The 21,031-nt window shown below is 45.9% G+C and overlaps 1 protein-coding gene across 1 annotated transcript in view; it reads left to right on the top strand.

The window, feature by feature from the left end:
* Positions 1-18,260, top strand: part of LOC149470703 (uromodulin-like) — a 64,084-nt gene extending 45,824 nt beyond the window's left edge. The window contains exons 15-18 of the mRNA XM_089661564.1: positions 9,010-9,172; positions 12,541-12,619; positions 14,164-14,184; positions 16,633-18,260. Of these exons, the coding sequence (XP_089517690.1) occupies positions 9,010-9,172; positions 12,541-12,619; positions 14,164-14,184; positions 16,633-16,697 (328 nt within the window). The 3' untranslated portion in view covers positions 16,698-18,260. The remainder of the gene's footprint in view (positions 1-9,009; positions 9,173-12,540; positions 12,620-14,163; positions 14,185-16,632) is intronic.
* The last annotated feature ends 2,771 nt before the right edge of the window (positions 18,261-21,031 follow it).

Genomic DNA, 21,031 nt, shown 5'->3' with positions numbered 1-21,031 from the left:
CCAGCAGTGTGAGGAGACCTGAAAGTGGCACATGGCAGAGTGTGGCGATGGAGACAGCAGCAATGGGAGGCCGTACAGGGACCCATGAGAGACTCTGGACCTGGCAGCAGCATGAGGAGGCGGTATATAGGGGCCTATGGCAGATTAGGGGCCTGGCAGCAGCTATAGGAGGCCCATAATCTGCCAGCACCCTATGTCAAAAAATTCAACACACCAGCAGTGTGAGGAGACCTGAAAGTGGCACATGGCATGAGACACTGTGGACCTGGCAGCAGCATGAGGAGGCGGTATATAGGGGCCCATGGCAGATTAGGGGCCTGGCAGCAGCTATGGGAGGCCCGTAATCTGCCAGCACCCTATGTCAAAAAATTCAACACACCAGCAGTGTGTGAGGAGACCTGAAAGTGGCACATGGCAGAGTGTGGCGATGGAGACAGCAGCAATGGGAGGCCGTACAGGGACCCATGACAGACTCTGGACCTGGCAGCAGCATGAGGAGGTGGTATATAGGGGCCTATGGCAGATTAGGGGCCTGGCAGCAGCTATGGGAGGCCCGTAATCTGCCAGCACCCTATGTCAAAAAATTCTACACACCAGCAGTGTGTGAGGAGACCTGAAAGTGGCACATGGCAGAGTGTGGCGATGGAGACAGCAGCAATGGGAGGCTGTACAGGGACCCATGAGAGACTCTGGACCTGGCAGCAGCATGAGGAGGCGGTATATAGGGGCCTATGGCAGATTAGGGGCCTGGCAGCAGCTATGGGAGGCCCGTAATCTGCCAGCACCCTATGTCAAAAAATTCTAAACACCAGCAGTGTGTGAGGAGACCTGAAAGTGGCACATGGCAGAGTGTGGCGATGGAGACAGCAGCAATGGGAGGCCGTACAGGGACCCATGAGAGACTCTGGACCTGGCAGCAGCATGAGGAGGCGGTATATAGGGGCCCATGGCAGATTAGGGGCCTGGCAGCAGCAATGGGAGGCCCATAATCTGCCAACACCCTATGTCAAAAAATTCTACACACCAGCAGTGTGTGAGGAGACCTGAAAGTGGCACATGGCAGAGTGTGGCGATGGAGACAGCAGCAATGGGAGGCCGTACAGGGACCCATGAGAGACTCTGGACCTGGCAGCAGCATGAGGAGGCGGTATATAGGGGCCTATGGCAGATTAGGGGCCTGGCAGCAGCTATGGGAGGCCCGTAATCTGCCAGCACCCTATGTCAAAAAATTCTACACACCAGCAGTGTGTGAGGAGACCTCAAAGTGGCACATGTTTGAGGCATGATTCATGGCGGATTTAGTCAGTTGTGTCAGGAACTGGTGGTTTGAAATCCAGACTAATCCACGCCTGATTCATTTTCACAAACGTCAGTCTCTCCACACTTTGGGTGGACAGTCGTGTCCTCCGCGGAGTTACAATACCTCCTGCCGCACTAAACACGCGCTCCGATTCCACGCTACTGGCTGGGCATGACAGCCTTTCAAGGGCAAATTCAGCTAGTTGGGGCCAAAGGTCAAGTTTCGTTGACCAGTAGTCAAGGGGATTGTCTACCTCGGTTGGCAGGGTGCTGTCCAAGTAGGCCCAAGCCTGTTGTTTGAGGTCCTGCTCCAGGTCCACCTGATGCTGCTGCTGCTGCGGCTGGTTAGTAGTTTCCTCACTGCGCTGGTGAAGAAAGCTACTCATCATCGACTGCAGACTGAGGCAGCCACTGCTGGTGGAGCTGCCACTGCTCCTACCACCCCACCCCTCCCCTGCTGCCATGGCAGCGGAACGCGAGCGCACAGGGCCCACAGTGTCTGAGGATGGACGTTGGCGCACAAAGGCAGAGACCAACTGACTACATAGGTGGTTTTTATAGTACGTTATTTTGGCCTCCCTCTCAGCAGGTGTGAAAAAGGCCACCATTTTGGAACGGTAGCGAGGGTCCAACAAGGTGGACAGCCAAAAGTCATCCCTCTGTCTGATGGTTATTATTCGGCTGTCGCTACGCAAGCAACCGAGCATGCTATGGGCCATTTGTGCCAAGGAATGCGAGGGACTCCCTGCCTCCATCTCCACAGCATACTGCCACGGTGCGTCTGGGTCCTCTGTCTCCTCCTCCTCCTCCTCTACCAGATGCTCCTGCTCCTCCACTCCTGTCCGCTGAGTGGAAAAACCACCCATTTCACTCAATAATTCCTGAGCACAAATGTCCTCCTCTACCTCCTCCTCTTCTTCCTGTCCTGCCCCCACAGGGGTCATGTGGCGTTGAGATCTGTGCGCCACGTCTACCGCACCCTGACCAGCCATTGTTAACAGCATTTGTTCCAGGATGTGCAACAGAGGAATGACGTCGTTCATCCCATAGTCCTGCCGACTCACGAATAGCGTGGCCTCCTCAAAGGGCCTGAGCAAGCGGCAGGTGTCACGCATGAGCTGCCAATGGCTGACATCGAAGTTACACAGGGGAGTACCTTTATCCGCTTGTAACATCAGGAAATCGGTGATGGCCTTTCGCTGTTCGTAAAGGCGGTCTAACATGTGTAGGGTTGAATTCCACCTTGTTGCAACGTCGCAGATCAGGCGATGCTGTGGAATTCCGTTCTGCCGCTGCAGCTCAAGGAGGGTGTGCTTTGCGGTGTAGGAATGGCTGAAATGCATGCAAAGTTTACGTGACATTTTAAGGATGTCTTGCAGTGGGATGGTGGATTTTAGGAACCGCTTGACAACCAGATTGAACACGTGAGCCATGCATGGCGCATGGCACAACCTTCCTTGACGCAGAGCAGACACCATGTTCTTTCCGTTGTCGGTCAACATGGTTCCGATTTTCAGTTTGCGCGGAGACAGCCATCTGTCGATTTCTCTGTTCATTACACTCAGAAGTTCCTCCCCTGTGTGACTACGTTCGCCAAGGCATACCAGGTGCAGAACAGCGTGACACCGTTGCGCCCTGCACATGTGATATGCCGGTCGGGTAATGGGACTTGGCACGGGGGTGGCGGCTGAGGACACGGCGGAAGAAGAGGTGGTAGAGGCGGACATCTTTGCCGGACCAAGGACGTGCAAACGTGGAGGCAAAAGCGGCGTGACCTGTCCAAGTTGCTGGTGCGGCTGTGCCGGCACCACGTTCACCCAGTGGGCCGTAAATGACATGTACTGTCCCTGACCATAGTTACAGCTCCACACGTCGGCGCTGCCGTGCACTTTGGCAGAGATCGACATGCTCAAAGACTGGCCCACCATGTCTTCTACATGTGAATGCAGGGCTGGCACTGCCTTTTTGGCGAAGAAATGACGGCTTGGCACTCTCCACCGTGGCGCGGCACAAGCCATCATTTCTCTGAAAGGTGCTGAGTCCACCACTTGGAAAGGGAGGGACTGCAGCACCAGCAACTTGGACAGGAGGACGTTCAGCTTTTGCACCGTCGGGTGCGTGCTCGCAAACTGTTGTCTCTTGGAAACGGATTCCAAGAAAGACTGCTGACGGAATCCGTGAAGAGGAGTAGCAGGAGAAGGAGCATCTGAACGAGCGGAAGATGCCAACGAGCGACAACTCCCCTCAGCAGAGGTGTTGGAGCCTTGACTGGCTGATGGAGGGCGATTGACGTCGGGTGACGGAGCAAGTAACGGAGCGGGTGATGGAGCGGGGGCTGGGGCGGGCAGAACCGCCGTATCTTTATCACGGTTTTCCCAGGCCACCAAATGGCGACGCTGCATATGCTGCCGCAACGCTGTAGTCCCAACATGGGCCCCCTGGCCACGCTTGACTTTCTGGCCACATAGTCGACATACGGCTACATTTACTTCCTCGGGCGGCTTGACGAAAAATTGCCACACCGCCGAGTAGGAAACTTTGCCCCCGATACTCCTCACTGGCTGACTGCTGCTTCCTCCGTGCACACCGGCACCACTACTGGCCGTGGTGGTAGGCTGCAGTGGAGCTGGTGCTCTACTCCGTGGCCGTTTGGCTCCACTGACACTGCTTCCACTGACACTGCTGCGACCCTGCTGCTGTCTCCTGGGCAACCCACCGACTGTTTCGCTCACTGCCAAGCTGCCACCCTCTTCTCCTGATGATGCGGAAGAAATTGCCTGATGACGACGAGGCTGCCAAGTGCGATCAACCTCCTCATCATCAAGTAGGGTCTCCGCCTCACTACTAGCCCCCTCGGCTGCGTCTGGGTCAGGAGACAGACCTGTCTCTAGACCGGCTACCGGGCCACTCTCCTCGCCACTACTTCTTCGCCTAGCTGCTGAAAAGGCGGATGTCTCCCCCCGTTCCTGACCGCCCTTGTTAGCTCTTCCTCACTGTACAGTGGGGCTGAGCCCACAGCATGCGATACTTCGCTTGGTGAGGGAACACCAAAGGACAGGGGCAGGTAGAGGACACGTGATTTCAGTGGGCTTGGTCATGCCAACTAACGGTTGTGTCTGACGTACCCACCGACCGTTGGCTGTAGGTGTCAGAGGTGACCTGGGAAGAGGAAGACGACCGAGCCAACCAATCGATGACGGCAGGGTTGTCGGTGGAGACACGACCGCTGGATGACACCGGGAGCACTGGCCTCTGGCTGCGAATAGTGCTGCCTCGACCCCTTCCTCTGCTGCCACGTCTGCTCGCTCCTAAAACATTGCCTCCTCTGCCACTCCTCTGCATGTTGTCTGATATACTCTTTAATTAAACGATTATGTGTCCCTGAGTAACAATTCTGTGTCCCTGAGTAACAATTCTGTGTCTGTGCGAGTAACAATTCTGTGGCCCTAAGTAACAGTTCTGTGGCCCTCAGTAACAATTCTGTGTCCCTGATTAACGTTTCTGTGGCCCCAAGTAACAGTTCTGTGGCCCTCAGTAACAATTCTGTGTCTGTGCGAGTAACAATTCTGTGTCTGTGCGAGAAACAATTCTGTGGCCCTAAGTAACAGTTCTGTGGCCCTCAGTAACAGTTCTGTTTCCCTGAGTAACAATTCTGTGTCTGTGCGAGTAAGAATTCTGTTTCTGTGCGAGTAACAATTCTGTGGCCCTAAGTAACAGTTCTGTGGCCCTCAGTAACAGTTCTGTGTCCCTGAGTAACAATTCTGTGTCTGTGCGAGTAACAATTCTGTGTCTGTGCGAGTAACAATTCTGTCTGTGCGAGTAACAATTCTGTGGCCCTAAGTAACGGTTCTGTGGCCCTCAGTAACAGTTCTGTGTCCCTGTGTAACAATTCTGTGTCTGTGCGAGTAACAATTCTGTGGCCCTAAGTAACAGTTCTGTGGCCCTCAGTAACAATTCTGTGTCCCTGATTAACGTTTCTGTGGCCCCAAGTAACAGTTCTGTGGCCCTCAGTAACAATTCTGTGTCTGTGCGAGTAACAATTCTGTGTCTGTGCGAGTAACAATTCTGTGTCTGTGCGAGTAACAATTCTGTGGCCCTAAGTAACGGTTCTGTGGCCCTCAGTAACAGTTCTGTGTCCCTGTGTAACAATTCTGTGTCTGTGCGAGTAACAATTCTGTGGCCCTAAGTAACAGTTCTGTGGTCCTCAGTAACAATTCTGTGTCTGTGCGAGTAACAATTCTGTGGCCCTAAGTAACAGTTCTGTGGCCCTCAGTAACAATTCTGTGTCTGTCCCTGAGTAACAATTCTGTGGCCCTAACTAAAGTTTCTGTGGCCCTAAGTAACAATTCTCTGGCACTCAGTAACAATTCTGTCTGTCCCTGAGTAACAATTCTGTGGCCCTAATAACGTTTCTGTGGCCCTAAGTAACAATTATCTGGCACTCAGTAACAATTCTGTCTGTCCCTGAGTAACAATTCTCTGGCACTCAGTAACAATTCTGTCTGTCCCTGAGTAAAAATTCTGTGGCCCTAATTAAAGTTTCTGTGGCCCTAAGTAACAATTCTCTGGCACTCAGTAACAATTCTGTCTGTCCCTGAGTAACAATTCTCTGGCACTCAGTAACAATTCTGTCTGTCCCTGAGTAAAAATTCTGTGGCCCTAAGTAAAGTTTCTGTGGCCCTGAGTAACAATTCTCTGGCACTCCGTAACAATTCTGTCTGTCCCTGAGTATGAATTCTGTGGCCCTAACTAGCATTTCTTTGTCCCTAAGTAACAGTTCTGTGGCCCTGAGTAACAATTCTGTGTCTGTGCGAGTAACAATTCTGTGGCCCTAAGTAACAGTTCTGTGGCCCTCAGTAACAGTTCTGTGTCTGTGCGAGTAACAATTCTGTGTCTGTGCGAGTAACAATTCTGTGGCCCTAAGTAAAGTTTCTGTGGCCCTCAGTAACAGTTCTGTGTCTGTGCGAGTAACAATTCTGTGTCTGTGCGAGAAACAATTCTGTGGCCCTAAGTAAAGTTTCTGTGGCCCTAAGTAACAATTCTCTGGCACTCAGTAACAATTCTGTCTGTCCCTGAGTAACAATTCTCTGGCACTCAGTAACAATTCTGTCTGTCCCTGAGTAAAAATTCTGTGGCCCTAAGTAAAGTTTCTGTGGCCCTGAGTAACAATTCTCTGGCACTCCGTAACAATTCTGTCTGTCCCTGAGTAACAATTCTCTGGCACTCAGTAACAATTCTGTCTGTCCCTGAGTAAAAATTCTGTGGCCCTAAGTAAAGTTTCTGTGGCCCTGAGTAACAATTCTCTGGCACTCCGTAACAATTCTGTCTGTCCCTGAGTATGAATTCTGTGGCCCTAACTAGCGTTTCTTTGTCCCTAAGTAACAGTTCTGTGGCCCTGAGTAACAATTCTGTGTCTGTGCGAGTAACAATTCTGTGGCCCTAAGTAACAGTTCTGTGGCCCTCAGTAACAGTTCTGTGTCTGTGCGAGTAACAATTCTGTGTCTGTGCGAGTAACAATTCTGTGGCCCTAAGTAACAGTTCTGTGGCCTTCAGTAACAATTCTGTGTCTGTGCGAGTAACAATTCTGTGTCTGTGCGAGTAACAATTCTGTGGCCCTAAGTAAAGTTTCTGTGGCCCTAAGTAACAATTCTCTGGCACTCAGTAACAATTCTGTCTGTCCCTGAGTAACAATTCTCTTGCACTCAGTAACAATTCTGTCTGTCCCTGAGTAAAAATTCTGTGGCCCTAAGTAAAGTTTCTGGGGCCCTGAGTAACAATTCTCTGGCACTCAGTAACAATTCTGTCTGTCCCTGAGTAACAATTCTCTGGCACTCAGTAACAATTCTGTCTGTCCCTGAGTAAAAATTCTGTGGCCCTAAGTAAAGTTTCTGTGGCCCTAAGTAACAATTCTCTGGCACTCAGTAACAATTCTGTCTGTCCCTGAGTAAAAATTCTGTGGCCCTAATTAAAGTTTCTGTGGCCCTAAGTAACAATTCTCTGGCACTCAGTAACAATTCTGTCTGTCCCTGAGTAAAAATTCTGTGGCCCTAATAACGTTTCTGTGGCCCTAAGTAACAATTCTCTGGCACTGAGTAACAATTCTGTCTGTCCCTGATTATGAATTCTGTGGCCCTAACTAGCGTTTCTTTGTCCCTAAATAACGATTCTGTGGCCCTCATTAACAATTCTGTGTCCCTGAGTAATGGTTCTCTGTCCCTAAGTAACTTTTCTCTGTCCCCAAGTATCGTTTCTGTGGCCCTAACTCTGTCCCTGTCCCTAGTACAGAGCGGTCGGCCTCTGTTCAATAACTGCAGGCAAATGAAGAATTCCAAAATGGCCGCTATTTATAGCTCGACCATTACACAGTGCTGGCTGGCTGGCTGCTGATAGGCTGATGCGATCACATGTAGTTGAGGAATGCATTATGGGTCAGCGCGCCTTGTCTGCGCGCCTTCCCAGACATCCCCGCTCCGTCGCCGCACATGTCAGCCGCCATTTTCTGAAAAATTTCGATTCGCGCGTCCGAATTAGGCTATTTTTCGGATTCGGCACGAATCGAAATTTTTCCGATATTCGACTCGAATTCCACTTCGGATACTTCGATTCGCTCATCTCTAATTCTAATCACTGATATGAGATGATTAAAAAAAATTATGAAAATTAATATCTTCTAAAAATAGGTTTAAAAATAGTTTTTATGTATTTGTGTTGTTCTTTGAAGTTTTGTTAGATAGGAAAAAAATCTGAGGAAAAAATAGCAATGTTTGCACCTTGAACACTTGCTGCATGCTTTTGTTAAAGTGATATTAAAGGCTTAATTTTAAAAAAATAACAAATACATCATACTTACCTGCTGTGTGTAATGGTTTTGCAGAGAAGCCCGATTCCTCCTCTTCTTGGTTTCCCCACCGGCGCTCCTAGCCCCTCCCTCCTGTCGGGTGCCCCCGCAGCAAGCAGCTTGCTATGGGGGCACCCGCTGCTCCATGTGTCCATTCACACATTGAGCCGTGTCTTGGCCCCACCCCCTCTCTTCTCATTGGCTCACCGGCAGGGATTGGCAGAATTCAGACTTTACTTGTGTGGCTTAAGTTGCAAACAAACAGAGCACATTTCAGCAATGTATAACAGTGATGGCAGACATGTTACTTCCTGAAGAGAGATGATAGAGAAGAGGAAGAACCAACAAAGTTTACACTTATGCACAAATAGTAACCTTTAGTGTATAGTGCCATCTACTGGTCAAGTGATATTAACACACAATATTATATAGTACATTATAGTACATGCTGTTGTATTTCCAACACAGAGAAGGTTTTTTGCCTTCATGCATAGAAAGTATGAAGGTACAAAACCTTGAGCCTTTACAACCACTTTAAATTCTCTTTACATTTTTCAAGTTACTATTTGGACAATCTGTCTAAAACTCAAAACATAACACAAAAGGGAAAGAACATGTTAGAAATTATTTTGTATTTTTTTTTTACATAATGAATGGGCCTCCTATTTGCACTCCCAACCCATTCTAGCACTCGCCTGTCAAGTAGAAGCATTGGTGTCAGAATCTAATCAATGGTGGAGAACAACCCAACAACGACCTTGCAGATCAGGAAAACTGCTACCGGAAAAAAAAATAAAAATGGAAATGACTCCCATTTCTAGCTTGATATGGTTGAAAACATTGTAATCCTTGTCTGATGATATCACTTTTAGATGTCCCAACAAGAATGCCCCAGCAATTTCTGTGTCGGAAAATGGAGTGTCCCTTAGAGGTCGCTTTTCATTTCAAGTGTTTAAATTTCTGGGAGGATTCAATCAACTTTACTTACACTGTCAGGTCGGCTTCTGTGACAACTCCAGCGATGTCTGCTCAGCTGTGAGTATTGATTGTTCTCTATTTTAAAGTTGGGAATTCAGGATAACAGCTGAATTAAGAGTTGAGACTGATACATGGGAACTGTTGCACTTGGAAAGGAATTTTGTTAATTTGTTGGGCCAGTCTTGTGGTTTAGAAACCCCTGCCACACTGTAAATTCCTTTGTCACCTGTCTGAGTACTGGACAATCATTTATCAGAGTGATGATGATGGTTTAATATCTAATGAGCAGGCTAGAGATAGAGATAGAGATGGGACCAAGGAGCCTGAAAATCTGAAAGTAGTACTGGTGCCCTCTAGATATGTAGTGTAGTAGAATGGTGGGAATCACAAGACAGATTGAAAAGAACTGATTTTGTTGGCAGGTTAAACAGTTTACTATTTCAGCTATGCATAAGTGTAGGCCCGTTGGGTTTCGCTTCAGCTGTCAGAGTTTAGTGTACATTGGAGGTGGGGATATTAGAGTGTAAGCTCCTCTGGTGCAGATGATTGACTCAGTGCTCCCTCAGCAACATAATGTGTAATAGCTTTAAATACTAATACTACTAATACTACTACTATTAATACTACTAATACTACTACTACTACTACTACTACTACTACTACTACCACTACCACTACCACTACCACTACTACTACTACTACTAATACTACTACTACTACCACTACCACTACTACTACTACTAATACTACTACTACTACCACTACCACTACCACTACCACTACTACTACTACTAATACTACTACTACTACCACTACCACTACTACTACTACTAATACTACTACTACTACCACTACCACTACCACTACCACTACCACTACTACTACTACTAATACTACTACTACTACCACTACCACTACCACTACCACTACCACTACTACTACTACCACTACTACTACTACTACCACTACTACTACTACTACTACTACTACTACTACTACTACTACTACTACTACTAATAAGGAAAATAATATTAACCATATTGTGTGACTGTGGTGGGACCAGTAGAATAAGTTCTTCAGTAGGTTTACCTTTACTGTATGTGGCAAATAGTATCATTTTCTTTGATAAACTAATGAAAAAAGTATTAGAAAAGGTGAATCTCAATTAAAAATTCAATAACAATTTGAAGATGTTTTCAAAATATAAACAGAAAACAATGGTAGATAAATCCAAATATGTAGAGGCCTAGCGAGCGCACACGTAAGCAGCTAAATGCACTGAAAAAAGGAACCACAATACCTTTCAATAGCAAGCAAAATAAAGAAATAAAGTGCAGCGCTAAAGTAATAGAAAACGAATGAATACAGTCTTAGGTAGACAGGCTCCTTAATAGATATAAAGAGTGCTGATGTGACAGTCCTGTTATGAAATCCAATGCGGTATCCAGTGAAAGAATGGTAAGATTGCCTACTAACCAGAAGCGCAATCAGCGCATATAGGAATCCAAGACCAGCTGAAGGTCTGATGTGGGAACTGCCAGGTGGAATGTTGATGTCCTCCAGGGGGTCCCTCAGTCAAGTATTGGGTACTGGTCTGGTCTATCACTTCTCTCCTCTGGTCTGAATGGAACACCAAGGGGTCCCTCAATCCAGTAGTGGGTGCAGGTCTGGTCTATCACCTCCCTCCTCTGGCCCGAATGGAACATCTGGGGTCCTAGACTAGGGTTAGATGCTCAGAGCCAAGCGACAAATGTATGGATACCCATAGTGTAGTATGTCAAGTATTTATTAAGCGTTAAAATATGTGGTATACATACATAAGTATATCAAGGCACAGGGTGACTGTGGATATAGATAGAAGCGCAGTATAAACCACTGAATACAATGACCAGTATATAAGAGAATGGGTGCCGCCGGACCTCCTTGATCCGGCGGCGTGACGTCAAGGTGTGCAAAGGCCTCCTCTAGACGCGTTTTGTATAACCATACGTCTACTGTAGGGGTGATGCCGAGGATCTTTGGGAAGATTCAATAATACATTAGAAAGTTTTCTTTTACCTGTGATGTAGAAACCTTCAGAATTTGACCATTCATGTTTGATAAAGGATTATACTTGTTACCAATCTTACTAAAGCCTTTAACACTTTGATAAAACAGTCAAGTAAATTACAATTCTTTTTTTACGTTTTGTGCTCGTCATGCCCAGTAATTTTCTCTGTAATATAGATTATTGTGTAACACCATCACATACTTTTATGCAGGCCATAGATGGGTCGAAAATCGGACGATTTTTTGGCCGAAAATAAAATCGGCCGATTTTCGGACCGTTAGTGGGCTATTTGTTCGGCCGTTTTTCGGTATTTTGGCAGATTTTTTTTATCAGTAAAGTTGGAAAAAAAAATCGGCCGATTTTGCCGATCGGCCGATTTTCGCGGCAATGATGGGCAAATCGGCCGATTTTTTACCGATAAAAAATCTGCGCATGAGCAGTGACCTGCAAGAGGAAGACAAAAAGAAGAAAAAGAAGAAGAGGAAGAGGATGAGGATGAAGAAGAAGAGGATGAAGAGGAGGATGAAGAAGAGGAGGATGAAGAAGAGGAGGATGAAGAAGAAGAGTATGAAGAAGAAGAGGATGAAGAAGGAGGATGAAGAAGGAGGATGAAGAAGGAGGAGGAGGAGGAGGAGGAGAAGGAGGATGAAGAAGGAGGAAGGAGGAAGGAGGAGGAGGAATTCCAGTCCGGCAAAAAGTGTCCCTGCAGAGAGCTCCGCTATTTCTGACAGTTCTTTGACATTTATAGCGGTTGAAACATTGTATCTATTTGTTTCCGAATAAAAAGATCTGTATCCTAAATGGATACAAATAGATACATTGTTGCAACCTCTGTAAATGTCAAGGAACTGTCAAAGAAATAGCGGAGCTCTCTGCAGGGACACTTTTTGCCGGCTGTAGACGGGATGAAAATCGGCCGATTTTTTTACCATTGCTGGTAACGTCGGCCGCTTGAACGACCGATTTTTCATTTTTTAAAAGAAAAATCGGCCGTTTTTCTCCCCGTCTATGGCCTGCATTAGACAAGTGATGAAAATGAAGGGTAGACAACCAGAATTTAACAGCTGGCAGAGAAGAGTTACCAGTTTCATTAAGTTTTAGGGTTTGGGTGAAAAGTTGGAGTTAAGTAAGGATGGGATTCAAGTTTGTTGTGAACTCTGGCTGCTCATTATTAGGGATCCACCCACTGTGATTGAGAACAGGCAGTGGGTGGATCCCTAGCCAACATACAGCCTACTATAGGCTATAGAATCCTCCCCCAGGCTGCTGTCAATTACAAGGAGAGAGCATCCAGTGTCTCAGCTTCCCCATCAGGCTCCACCCATTGGAACATCACTACTTCTTAATGATTTGATGACCCATTTTCTGATTCTAGAGTTGTCCTGCTATGAGATCAGCTTCGGTTGGCAATAATGATGTGCAAAATACGACTATTGGACCTATACACCAGAAAGGTAAGACCTATTTTTAATAAAGAATATTTTTGGAAATATCTGATGTATAGTGAATGCGGGGTCCGGGGAGAGCGGATTTAGGAAATGCAGGGTCCAGGGAGAGCAGATATAGTGAATGCGGGGTCCAGGGAGAGCAGATATAGTGAATGCGGGGTCCGGGGAGAGAGAATATAGTGAATGCGGGGTCTGGGGAGAGCAGATATAGTGAATGCGGGGTCCAGGGAGAGCAGATATAGTGAATGCGGGGTCCAGGGAGAGCAGATATAGTGAATGCGGGGTCTGGGGAGAGCGGATATAGTGAATGCGGGGTCTGGGGAGAGCAGATATAGTGAATGCGGGGTCTGGGGAGAGCGGATATAGTGAATGCGGGGTCCGGGGAGAGACCAGATATAGTGAATACAGGGTCCGGGGAGAGCAGATATAGTGAATGCAGGGTTCGGGGAGCGGATATAGTGAATGTGGGGTCCGGGGAGAGCGGATATAGTGAATGCAGGGTCTGGGGAGAGCGGATATAGTGAATGCAGGGTCTGGGGAGAGCGGATATAGTGAATGCGAGGTCCGGGGAGTGCGGATATAGTGAATGCAGGGTCCGGGGAGAGGGGATATAGCGAATGCAGAGTCCGGGGATAGCGGATATAGTGAATGCAGGGTCCGGGGAGAGCGGATATAGTGAATGCATGGTCCGGGGAGAGCGGATTTAGTAAATGCAGGGTCCAGGGAGAGCGGATATAGTGAATGCAGGGTCCGGGGAGAGCGGATATAGTGAATGCGGGGTCTGGGGAGAGCGGATATAGTGAATGCGGGGTCCGGGGAGAGCGGATATAGTGAATGCGGGGTCCGGGGAGAGACCAGATATAGTGAATACAGGGTCCGGGCAGAGCGGATATAGTGAATGCGGGGTTCGGGGAGCGGATATAGTGAATGCGGGGTCTGGGGAGAGCGGATATAGTGAACGGGGTCCGGGGAGAGAGGATATAGTGAATGCAGGGTCCGGGGAGAGCGGATATAGTGAATGCGGGGTCCGGGGAGAGAGGATATAGCAAATGCAGGATCCGGGGATAGCGGATATAGTTAATGCGGGGTTCGGGGAGAGCGGATATAGTGAACGGGGTCCGGGGAGAGCGGATATAGTGAATGCGGGGTCCGGGGAGAGCGGATATAGTGAATGCGGGGTCCAGGGAGAGCGGATATAGTGAATGCGGGGTCCGGGGAGAGTGGATATAGTGAATGCGGGGTCCGGGGAGAGCGGATATAGTGAATGCAGGGTCCGGGGAGAGCGGATATAGTGAATGCGGGGTCCAGGGAGAGCGGATATAGTGAATGCAGGGTTCGGGGAGAGCGGATATAGTGAATGCAGGGTCCGGGGAGAGCGGATATAGTGAATGCGGGGTCCGGGGAGAGCGGATATAGTGAATGCAGGGTCCAGGGTTTAGTAATTGATGTAGAAGTATGTATATATAATTGCAATAAATCTTTTAAGTTATTAAAAAAGCAAGAAAATGTGATATTTTTAAGTAATAGTTGTGTCTTCAATTTTCTTTCAGTTGCTGTGTCGCCTGTTGGAGGTGAGTTTGACATTCTATTTATAATCAGCTACAATGTAGTCTTAGTGCATCACAGATGAAAGACGTTCACAATAGAATTAGGTAGAAATCCTCTCATTGGTTGCTGGTAAAATGATGCGGCTGAATAACTTAAGGAGGTAATTTTATCCATGCCAAGAGTACCTGTGCTCATTGTAGACATCCAATCAGAAGTGAAAGTTTTGAAACAGACATTTCCTTCAATGTGATTATTTAATAAGAATAAATGTGAATTTTTCTTGAGAGCCAATCAAGGCTCCGCTGCAAGTATATGTGCTGAGAGGTAATATACTGACAGAGGGAGAGTCAGAAGGAGGACCTCATCATAATTCTGTTCCTAAGGTTGGGCCAGGAATGTGGATACCAAAACTGACTCCATATTAGTTATATGTACAGGTATATACAAGATATATCTATTAGTCAATGTACAGTAGATCAACTTGACTGGCTGGTGGGGAAAAACATTGGGATTAAAAGGACTAAATAAATAAATAACCCCTATTCCAGGGAAGGCGTGTTCCTTTCAAACATCCAGTAAGTTAGGTGGGATTTCAGAAATGTGGAGGTCTTCCTCTGTATAGACGGATTGGGGTTTCCATCCTAGGAGACAATCAAAGAGTTTTATCTGAGGAAGTCCCTTTCCAAGGATGGAGTATAGGAGATTTCTCACAATTCCTCCAATCCACGAACATCCTCAGGACTCATGTAAAGGTGTGTTCGGAGCTCAACTGGAAGACTGGACAAGCTCCAGCTGCTCTCGGTCCTTTACATTCTCCAGATGAATGTTAGATATGGATGTCAGCAGACTCTGATATAAGTGGATAGGAAGGATACTTGAACAAACAGACCACTGACAGTCTACAACCGCTGTCTGCATGAGCTCTTATCCTGTACATTGTACTGAACCCGGATAGAAATGACAGCCCTCATAGGGTAACATTTCCCAAACAGTCCACCTCCCTTTGCATTCCTCTCGCCAGTGCTTGCTTTGGACAAGTGCTGAAAGGTGGAGACAGGTCCTTGCTAGCATATCTGTTGTCTCCTTTATGGCCGTGGTGTTGGATAACGGTGTGAGGGGGCCACCTTGTCTGATGTCGCAGCTAGTGTTACAGGGCACCCAGGACAATAGGACCAAGTACTACATCTATTTTGCCCATCAAGCACTTAATATTGTAAAACAAGGTGATATTTCTACTTTAACTAAAAGGTGCCCATGAGCATTAGGTAGGGATGGGGTGTAAGACACAAGGAAAAGCCGACACTCCGGTAATTAGGCATACATGGATATCCTTTAATACAGAAAAGTAAGATACAGAAGAATAGACAGCCAACGCGTTTCAGCAATTAATGGCTAAAATAATATGGCTGTCCATTCTACTGTATCTTACTTTTCTGTATTAAAGGATATCAGTTTTTTCTGATTTACTGGAGTGCTGGTGTCACGTACCTGATGGTGGAACCTGAGTGAGATGTAGAGAAGGGCCTCCCTTGCGGCTCTGGCTCAGGGGCCCTGCTAAAGTGATAGAGAGTGGCGAAGGGGCACGAGTGCCTGATGGGAATTCCGTAGACGGATGTGCGTCAAGAAATACAGGAGTGGCTGGAGGACGGCACACTGGCAGAGGTGCAGGTTAGTCAGGCAGCCAATGTTCAGGCAGATGTGCAGGTGCAGGATACTGGAAGGGTAGCCGGTAGGAAGCAGGATCAGCGTAGGCAAGGTCAGGCGGACTTGTTTAGCAACAAGCAGGCAAGGTCAGACAGAATCGGCAGGCAGAAGAATAGTCGGTGGGCAGGCAGAGGTCGAGGCAGGTGGCGTTCCAGTGAGGTCAATTGACAGGTCGGATCAGCAAGGCAAAACAGATAGCAGGATACACAGGAACACAAGTTAAGACCAAACACGGCATGGAGACAGAGTCCCATTTTAGTTTAAATAGCACTCCTGGCACCAAAGTGCTGACCGATCATGAAGGGAGCTGGCAGGAGCCCCACATCTGTGCACATCCATGCGCCTACCCTGACAGCTGGCTGTTCCCTGTGTCCTATTCAGCATCGGAGGCTGTCAGAATCCTTTCAGCCTCAACACCCAGTTTCTGGAGCATTAGGTTTCAGTGGAGGTTGTAGAGCGGTCTCACCTGCCTTAGGAATGGGGTGTACAATCTTCCCATGCTTGATATATTACTGTGTAGGCACGCTCTTACATTGGAACAGTTGGATTTGTTATACACATATTGCTGGGGGAGGTTCATTCCAGACTTCTTTGACAATACATTCCTGGTGGGCAATATAGTGGTTGTCATTCCCAAGAAGCCTCATCTGGAAGGGCCTCTTACCTGCCAGACCTTTAGGCACCTTAAATCGTACAGATGGGCTGTCATCTAATGTTTATAGACACTTTATGAACATGAATATTTATAATCATTTTTTGTCTTCCAGGCACTGCTGTACCAACTGCAAAGCTTTTCCTCTCCGCCATTGTTCTCCTGTTCCTGTTGTACTAGTATTGTACTGACCCACCCGTGTGAATTGGTGTCAGATTTACAGATCAGTGTAACCATACATCAATACATATTGTGGAAGAGTCTATAAATCATCAAAGTAGATTTACTAAAGGAGAACAAATAGTGTGAGCTGGTACTGCAGCCAACGCCTCAGCAAGATGGAAATATTGGGAAACTAGTACAGTCAGAGCTCCCAGCATATCTATACAATCGTATTTGACTTAAAACACAAACACATTATTAAAGTGGGTCTAATGGAAGAACGTTTTTTACCTTCATCTGTTCTATGCATGAAGGTAAAACACCTCCTGTGTGCAGCCCCCCCATCCCCCCAAATCTTACCTGAGCTCCCTCCAGTCCAGGGACTCTCCCTCCTCATTGGATGAGGCAGCAGCAAGAGCCCATTGGCTCCTACTGCTGTCAATCATAGCTATTGAGCCAATGAGGATAGAGCAAGGGGCAGGGCTAAGCTGCGACTCTGTGGGGTTTATTTACTAAAGCTGGAGAGTCCAAAATCAGACTCCCTTCTGCATAGAAACCAATCAGCTTCCAGGTTTCATTGCCAAAGCTTCATTGAACAAGCTGAGGTTAGAAGCTGATTGGTTTCTATGCAGAAGGGAGTCTGATTTTGGACTCTCCAGCTTTAGTAAATAAACCCCTGTGTGTCTTATGGAGGCATGGAGCAGTGGCTCAGGGACAGGCACACAGCGGTGCCCCCAGGGTGAGCGGCTTTCCCTGGGGGCACTGCTTGATTGGGAGGAGCCAGGAGCACCATCGGGGAACCAAAAAGAAGAGGATCGGGGCTGCTCTGTGCAAAATCATTGCACAGAGCAGGTAAGTATAACATGCTTGTTATTACACACACACAAAAAAAAATATACAGAGCTTTAGTGTCACTTTAAATGTAGATTGAGATATATAAAGGGAAAAGAGAAGAAGAAGGAAATAAAGATGAAGAAAAGTCAGACATTTTGAAACACTGAAAAAATGAAAAATGTGCCCAAAGTGAGACTGTTTTCTCATGTATAATTGTAACTGAATAGATAGGATATGTACGGGGAATTAGGGTTTAGGGGACGCTTTTTTCAATGTGTAATTATAACTTTATAACTGGAATAAATAGAAGATTTAGGGGGAATTAGGGTTGAGGGGAATCTTAGGATTCAGAACATATTTCATGGTATTTTATGCTCTTATTTTCTATATCTGATTATCAAAACTATCACTAATCACGATCAGCTTTGAATAAAATCATATATTATGGAAATGCCCTTTTACAAAACCATACAACTATAATAAATGATTTCTGTATTGATTTGCGATGAAGTTGTATTTATTGACAAAAGTATATCATGGGACCTCCGAGATAAGTGATGTACAGTATATATTCTGCAAGTGTGTATTGGGACAATCATTTCATAGTTACATAGTTTGGCTGAAAAAAGACTAAAGTTCATCCAGTTCAACCATGTGACCATGTGATCCTGTGATCATCATCATCCAATATATATAATAAATAACATTTATTTTATTAAAACACTAAAGGACATTGTGTCTCCTTCATTTGGCTTTCCAAAAGGGTAACTGAAATTTCTTACAAAAAATAGCAAATAAAAAATGATATATTTATATATTAAACATATAGTCATTGAAAACCATAAGTGTGATTCTGGCGTCGCTCGAGGCTGACAGCAAATAGTAATCACCCTGCTAGCAGAGAAGAGGGAACAGCATCCCCAGTAATTCCAGACACTTGGCAGTGTGTATGAAGATGGATGCCGCTCAGAACGATCTCCGGGAGTCAGAGTCAGTGTGTAGTGAGGGACCTCAGCCATCACTTTGGACACGCCTTCTGACACATTTTGTCCTGCCCATAAGGGGCTTGGTCACAGAGGCCTCTGTCTGATTGGTCTGAGCAGAGTCCATCTTCATACATATAGGTATTCAAGTCACCATCTTTTTTTAACTTTCTGTGCTGTAATTTTCTGTAAAACTCAATGTAATATGGCAACCTGAAAAGTGTTCTGTGCACAGCTGATATACAGAACCTGCCCAGAAATGTCATTTCCTGCTTGTGGAGTTGGCTCACTGGTTTTCCTAGACGTCTACAAGTCAGATTTTAGGCATCCTCTGCAATAGAAGATTAAGTTTCAATGAAATATTTTTCAATGGTTACATACATCTAAAGGGATGCAGACGCTACCGCTTTCTTCATTAGAACCCAGAAATTGCACCAACTGATTAATAATGAAACAGACCGAATGAAACCAATGCATTTGTTAATTTTGTTATAACTTATTTGGATTTTCTTTAAGTTACTATGTTTATTTAGAGATTCGTATACATCTGAATGTTTGGTTAAAAATCGATTTGTTACAAAATGAAACATGTCTTGCCTCAACCTCTGCTTTTTAATTACTCATGTAAATTATAACCAGTTATTGATTTATGTTGCCAAACTTGTAGAGAGTAATTCAGCAGATCCAGTGAAGGGGAGACCTAACTTGAAGGCATTAAAATGAAGGATGTCAATGTACATTTAAAAATGATCACATTTCAGCTTTAACCAGTTGCCCTCCACCCTATAGAAGAAGTACTGCTACAGGGCGGCAGGGCTGGGCAAAATCATGTATATACACATGATATGCATTTCCTGGGAGGAGGCATGATCACCCTACCAATGCTGCTATTGGCGGCTAGCGATGTCAATCCCAGCTGGCACTCGGACATCGTTGTGTAAACAACACAGGTCTCTCTCCTGCCAGCAAGGACATGCTGCTTTGTATATCTCTGCACAGCATGTCTCCCTAGTAAATCACACACAGCTTGTAGTAACCAGTTGCCCTCCACCCTATAGAAGAAGCACTGCTACAGAGCAGCAGGGCTGCACAAAACCAGGTATGTATACATAATCTGTATTCCCAGGTAGGGGCGTATGCGTCCACCCTACCTGTGCCACTCTTGGCTCCTGAGGATGTCAATCACCGGGTCCTGGCCTGCGATCAATCACTCGGTGATTGTCAGCAGGGCTGAGAGGGGAGAGACCTGTGTGTAAACAGCACAAGTCTCTCTCCTGTCAGCAAGGACGTGTTGCTTTGTATCTCTCCACACAGCATGTCTCCCTAGTAACATGCACAGTTAACCCTTTGATGGGCCCAGATGTTAACCCCTTCATGCCCAGTGCCATTAGTACAGTGTCAGTGCTTTTTATTAGCACTGATCACTGTATTGGTGTAACTGGGGATGTCATTGGCAGTTAATCAGTTCCCATCCAGTGTCAGAATGTTCGCCGCAGTCCCGCTGATCGACGCCATTACTAGTATAAAAAAAAATGAAGAAATAAAAATTCCAGTATATATACCGCCATTTGTAGACAATATAACTTTCCAATTCATTTACACGTGTTTTTAGCAAAAACATGTCGCAGAATACATTTTGGCCTAAATTTATGATGAAATTTGATTTTTGATTTTTTTTTATTGTATATGTTTTATAGCAAAAAGTATGTGTGTGTGTGTGTGTGTATATACTGTATATATATATTTTTTTTTTCTTTTTCTTTTTAATTGTTGGTCTTTTTTTGTTTATAGCACAAAAAATAAAAAATGTAGAGGTGATCAAATACCACAGAAAGAAAACTCTATTTGTGGGGGAAAAATATCCAAAAATTTAATATATGAGCAGCGTTGCATGATCGCACAATTGTTAAATTAATGCAGCTCTGTATTGGAAAAAATGGCCTGGTCAGGAAGGGGGGTAAATCCTCTGGAGGGCAAGGGGTTAAATCTAAATGTGCAGTCCATTCACCATTCAGCACTAACATACCTATTCATACTGAGCTGGGAAAACCTAGTTAGGTAATCCAGATTTACATGATCACATTGAAATAAAGGGATATGTTCACTTAGGGAAAGAAACAAAAGCAGCCTCTAATACCAGATAGAATGGGGGAGATTTACCTATAATACCTTACCAACCAAACCTGCAGTTATCTCACAACCAGGACCCAGTACAGAGCCTTGGGGTTCACCACTACTGACTGGACAGAAATCTGTAATTAGCCTGCCTGGGCAGCAGCTCTGTATGTGAGCATCTTAGCATCTTCCTAATATATATATATATAGTAACATTTGGGGGTCATTTAGCTCAGGGTAGTTCTTACCAGTGAGTAGAGTTCACACCAGAAATTATTGGTTAAAGGCTTTGTAACATAAATGTAAGGTTTGAGTAGCTGAGATGTGATCTGTAGAAATATGACAATGTAGATTCAGCTTCATTCCATGTTAATAAGATGTGTTCAGAATTCAGTCAGAGACACATGGTCACCAATTAGC

This window comes from Staurois parvus, unplaced genomic scaffold (assembly GCF_062004578.1).
Source record: "Staurois parvus isolate SC_StPar_1 unplaced genomic scaffold, SC_StPar_1.0 ptg000034l, whole genome shotgun sequence".
Lineage (NCBI taxonomy): Eukaryota > Metazoa > Chordata > Amphibia > Anura > Ranidae > Staurois > Staurois parvus.
The sequence above is the reverse complement of the archived record's forward strand: the minus strand, read 5'-3'. Positions and strand labels throughout refer to the sequence as shown.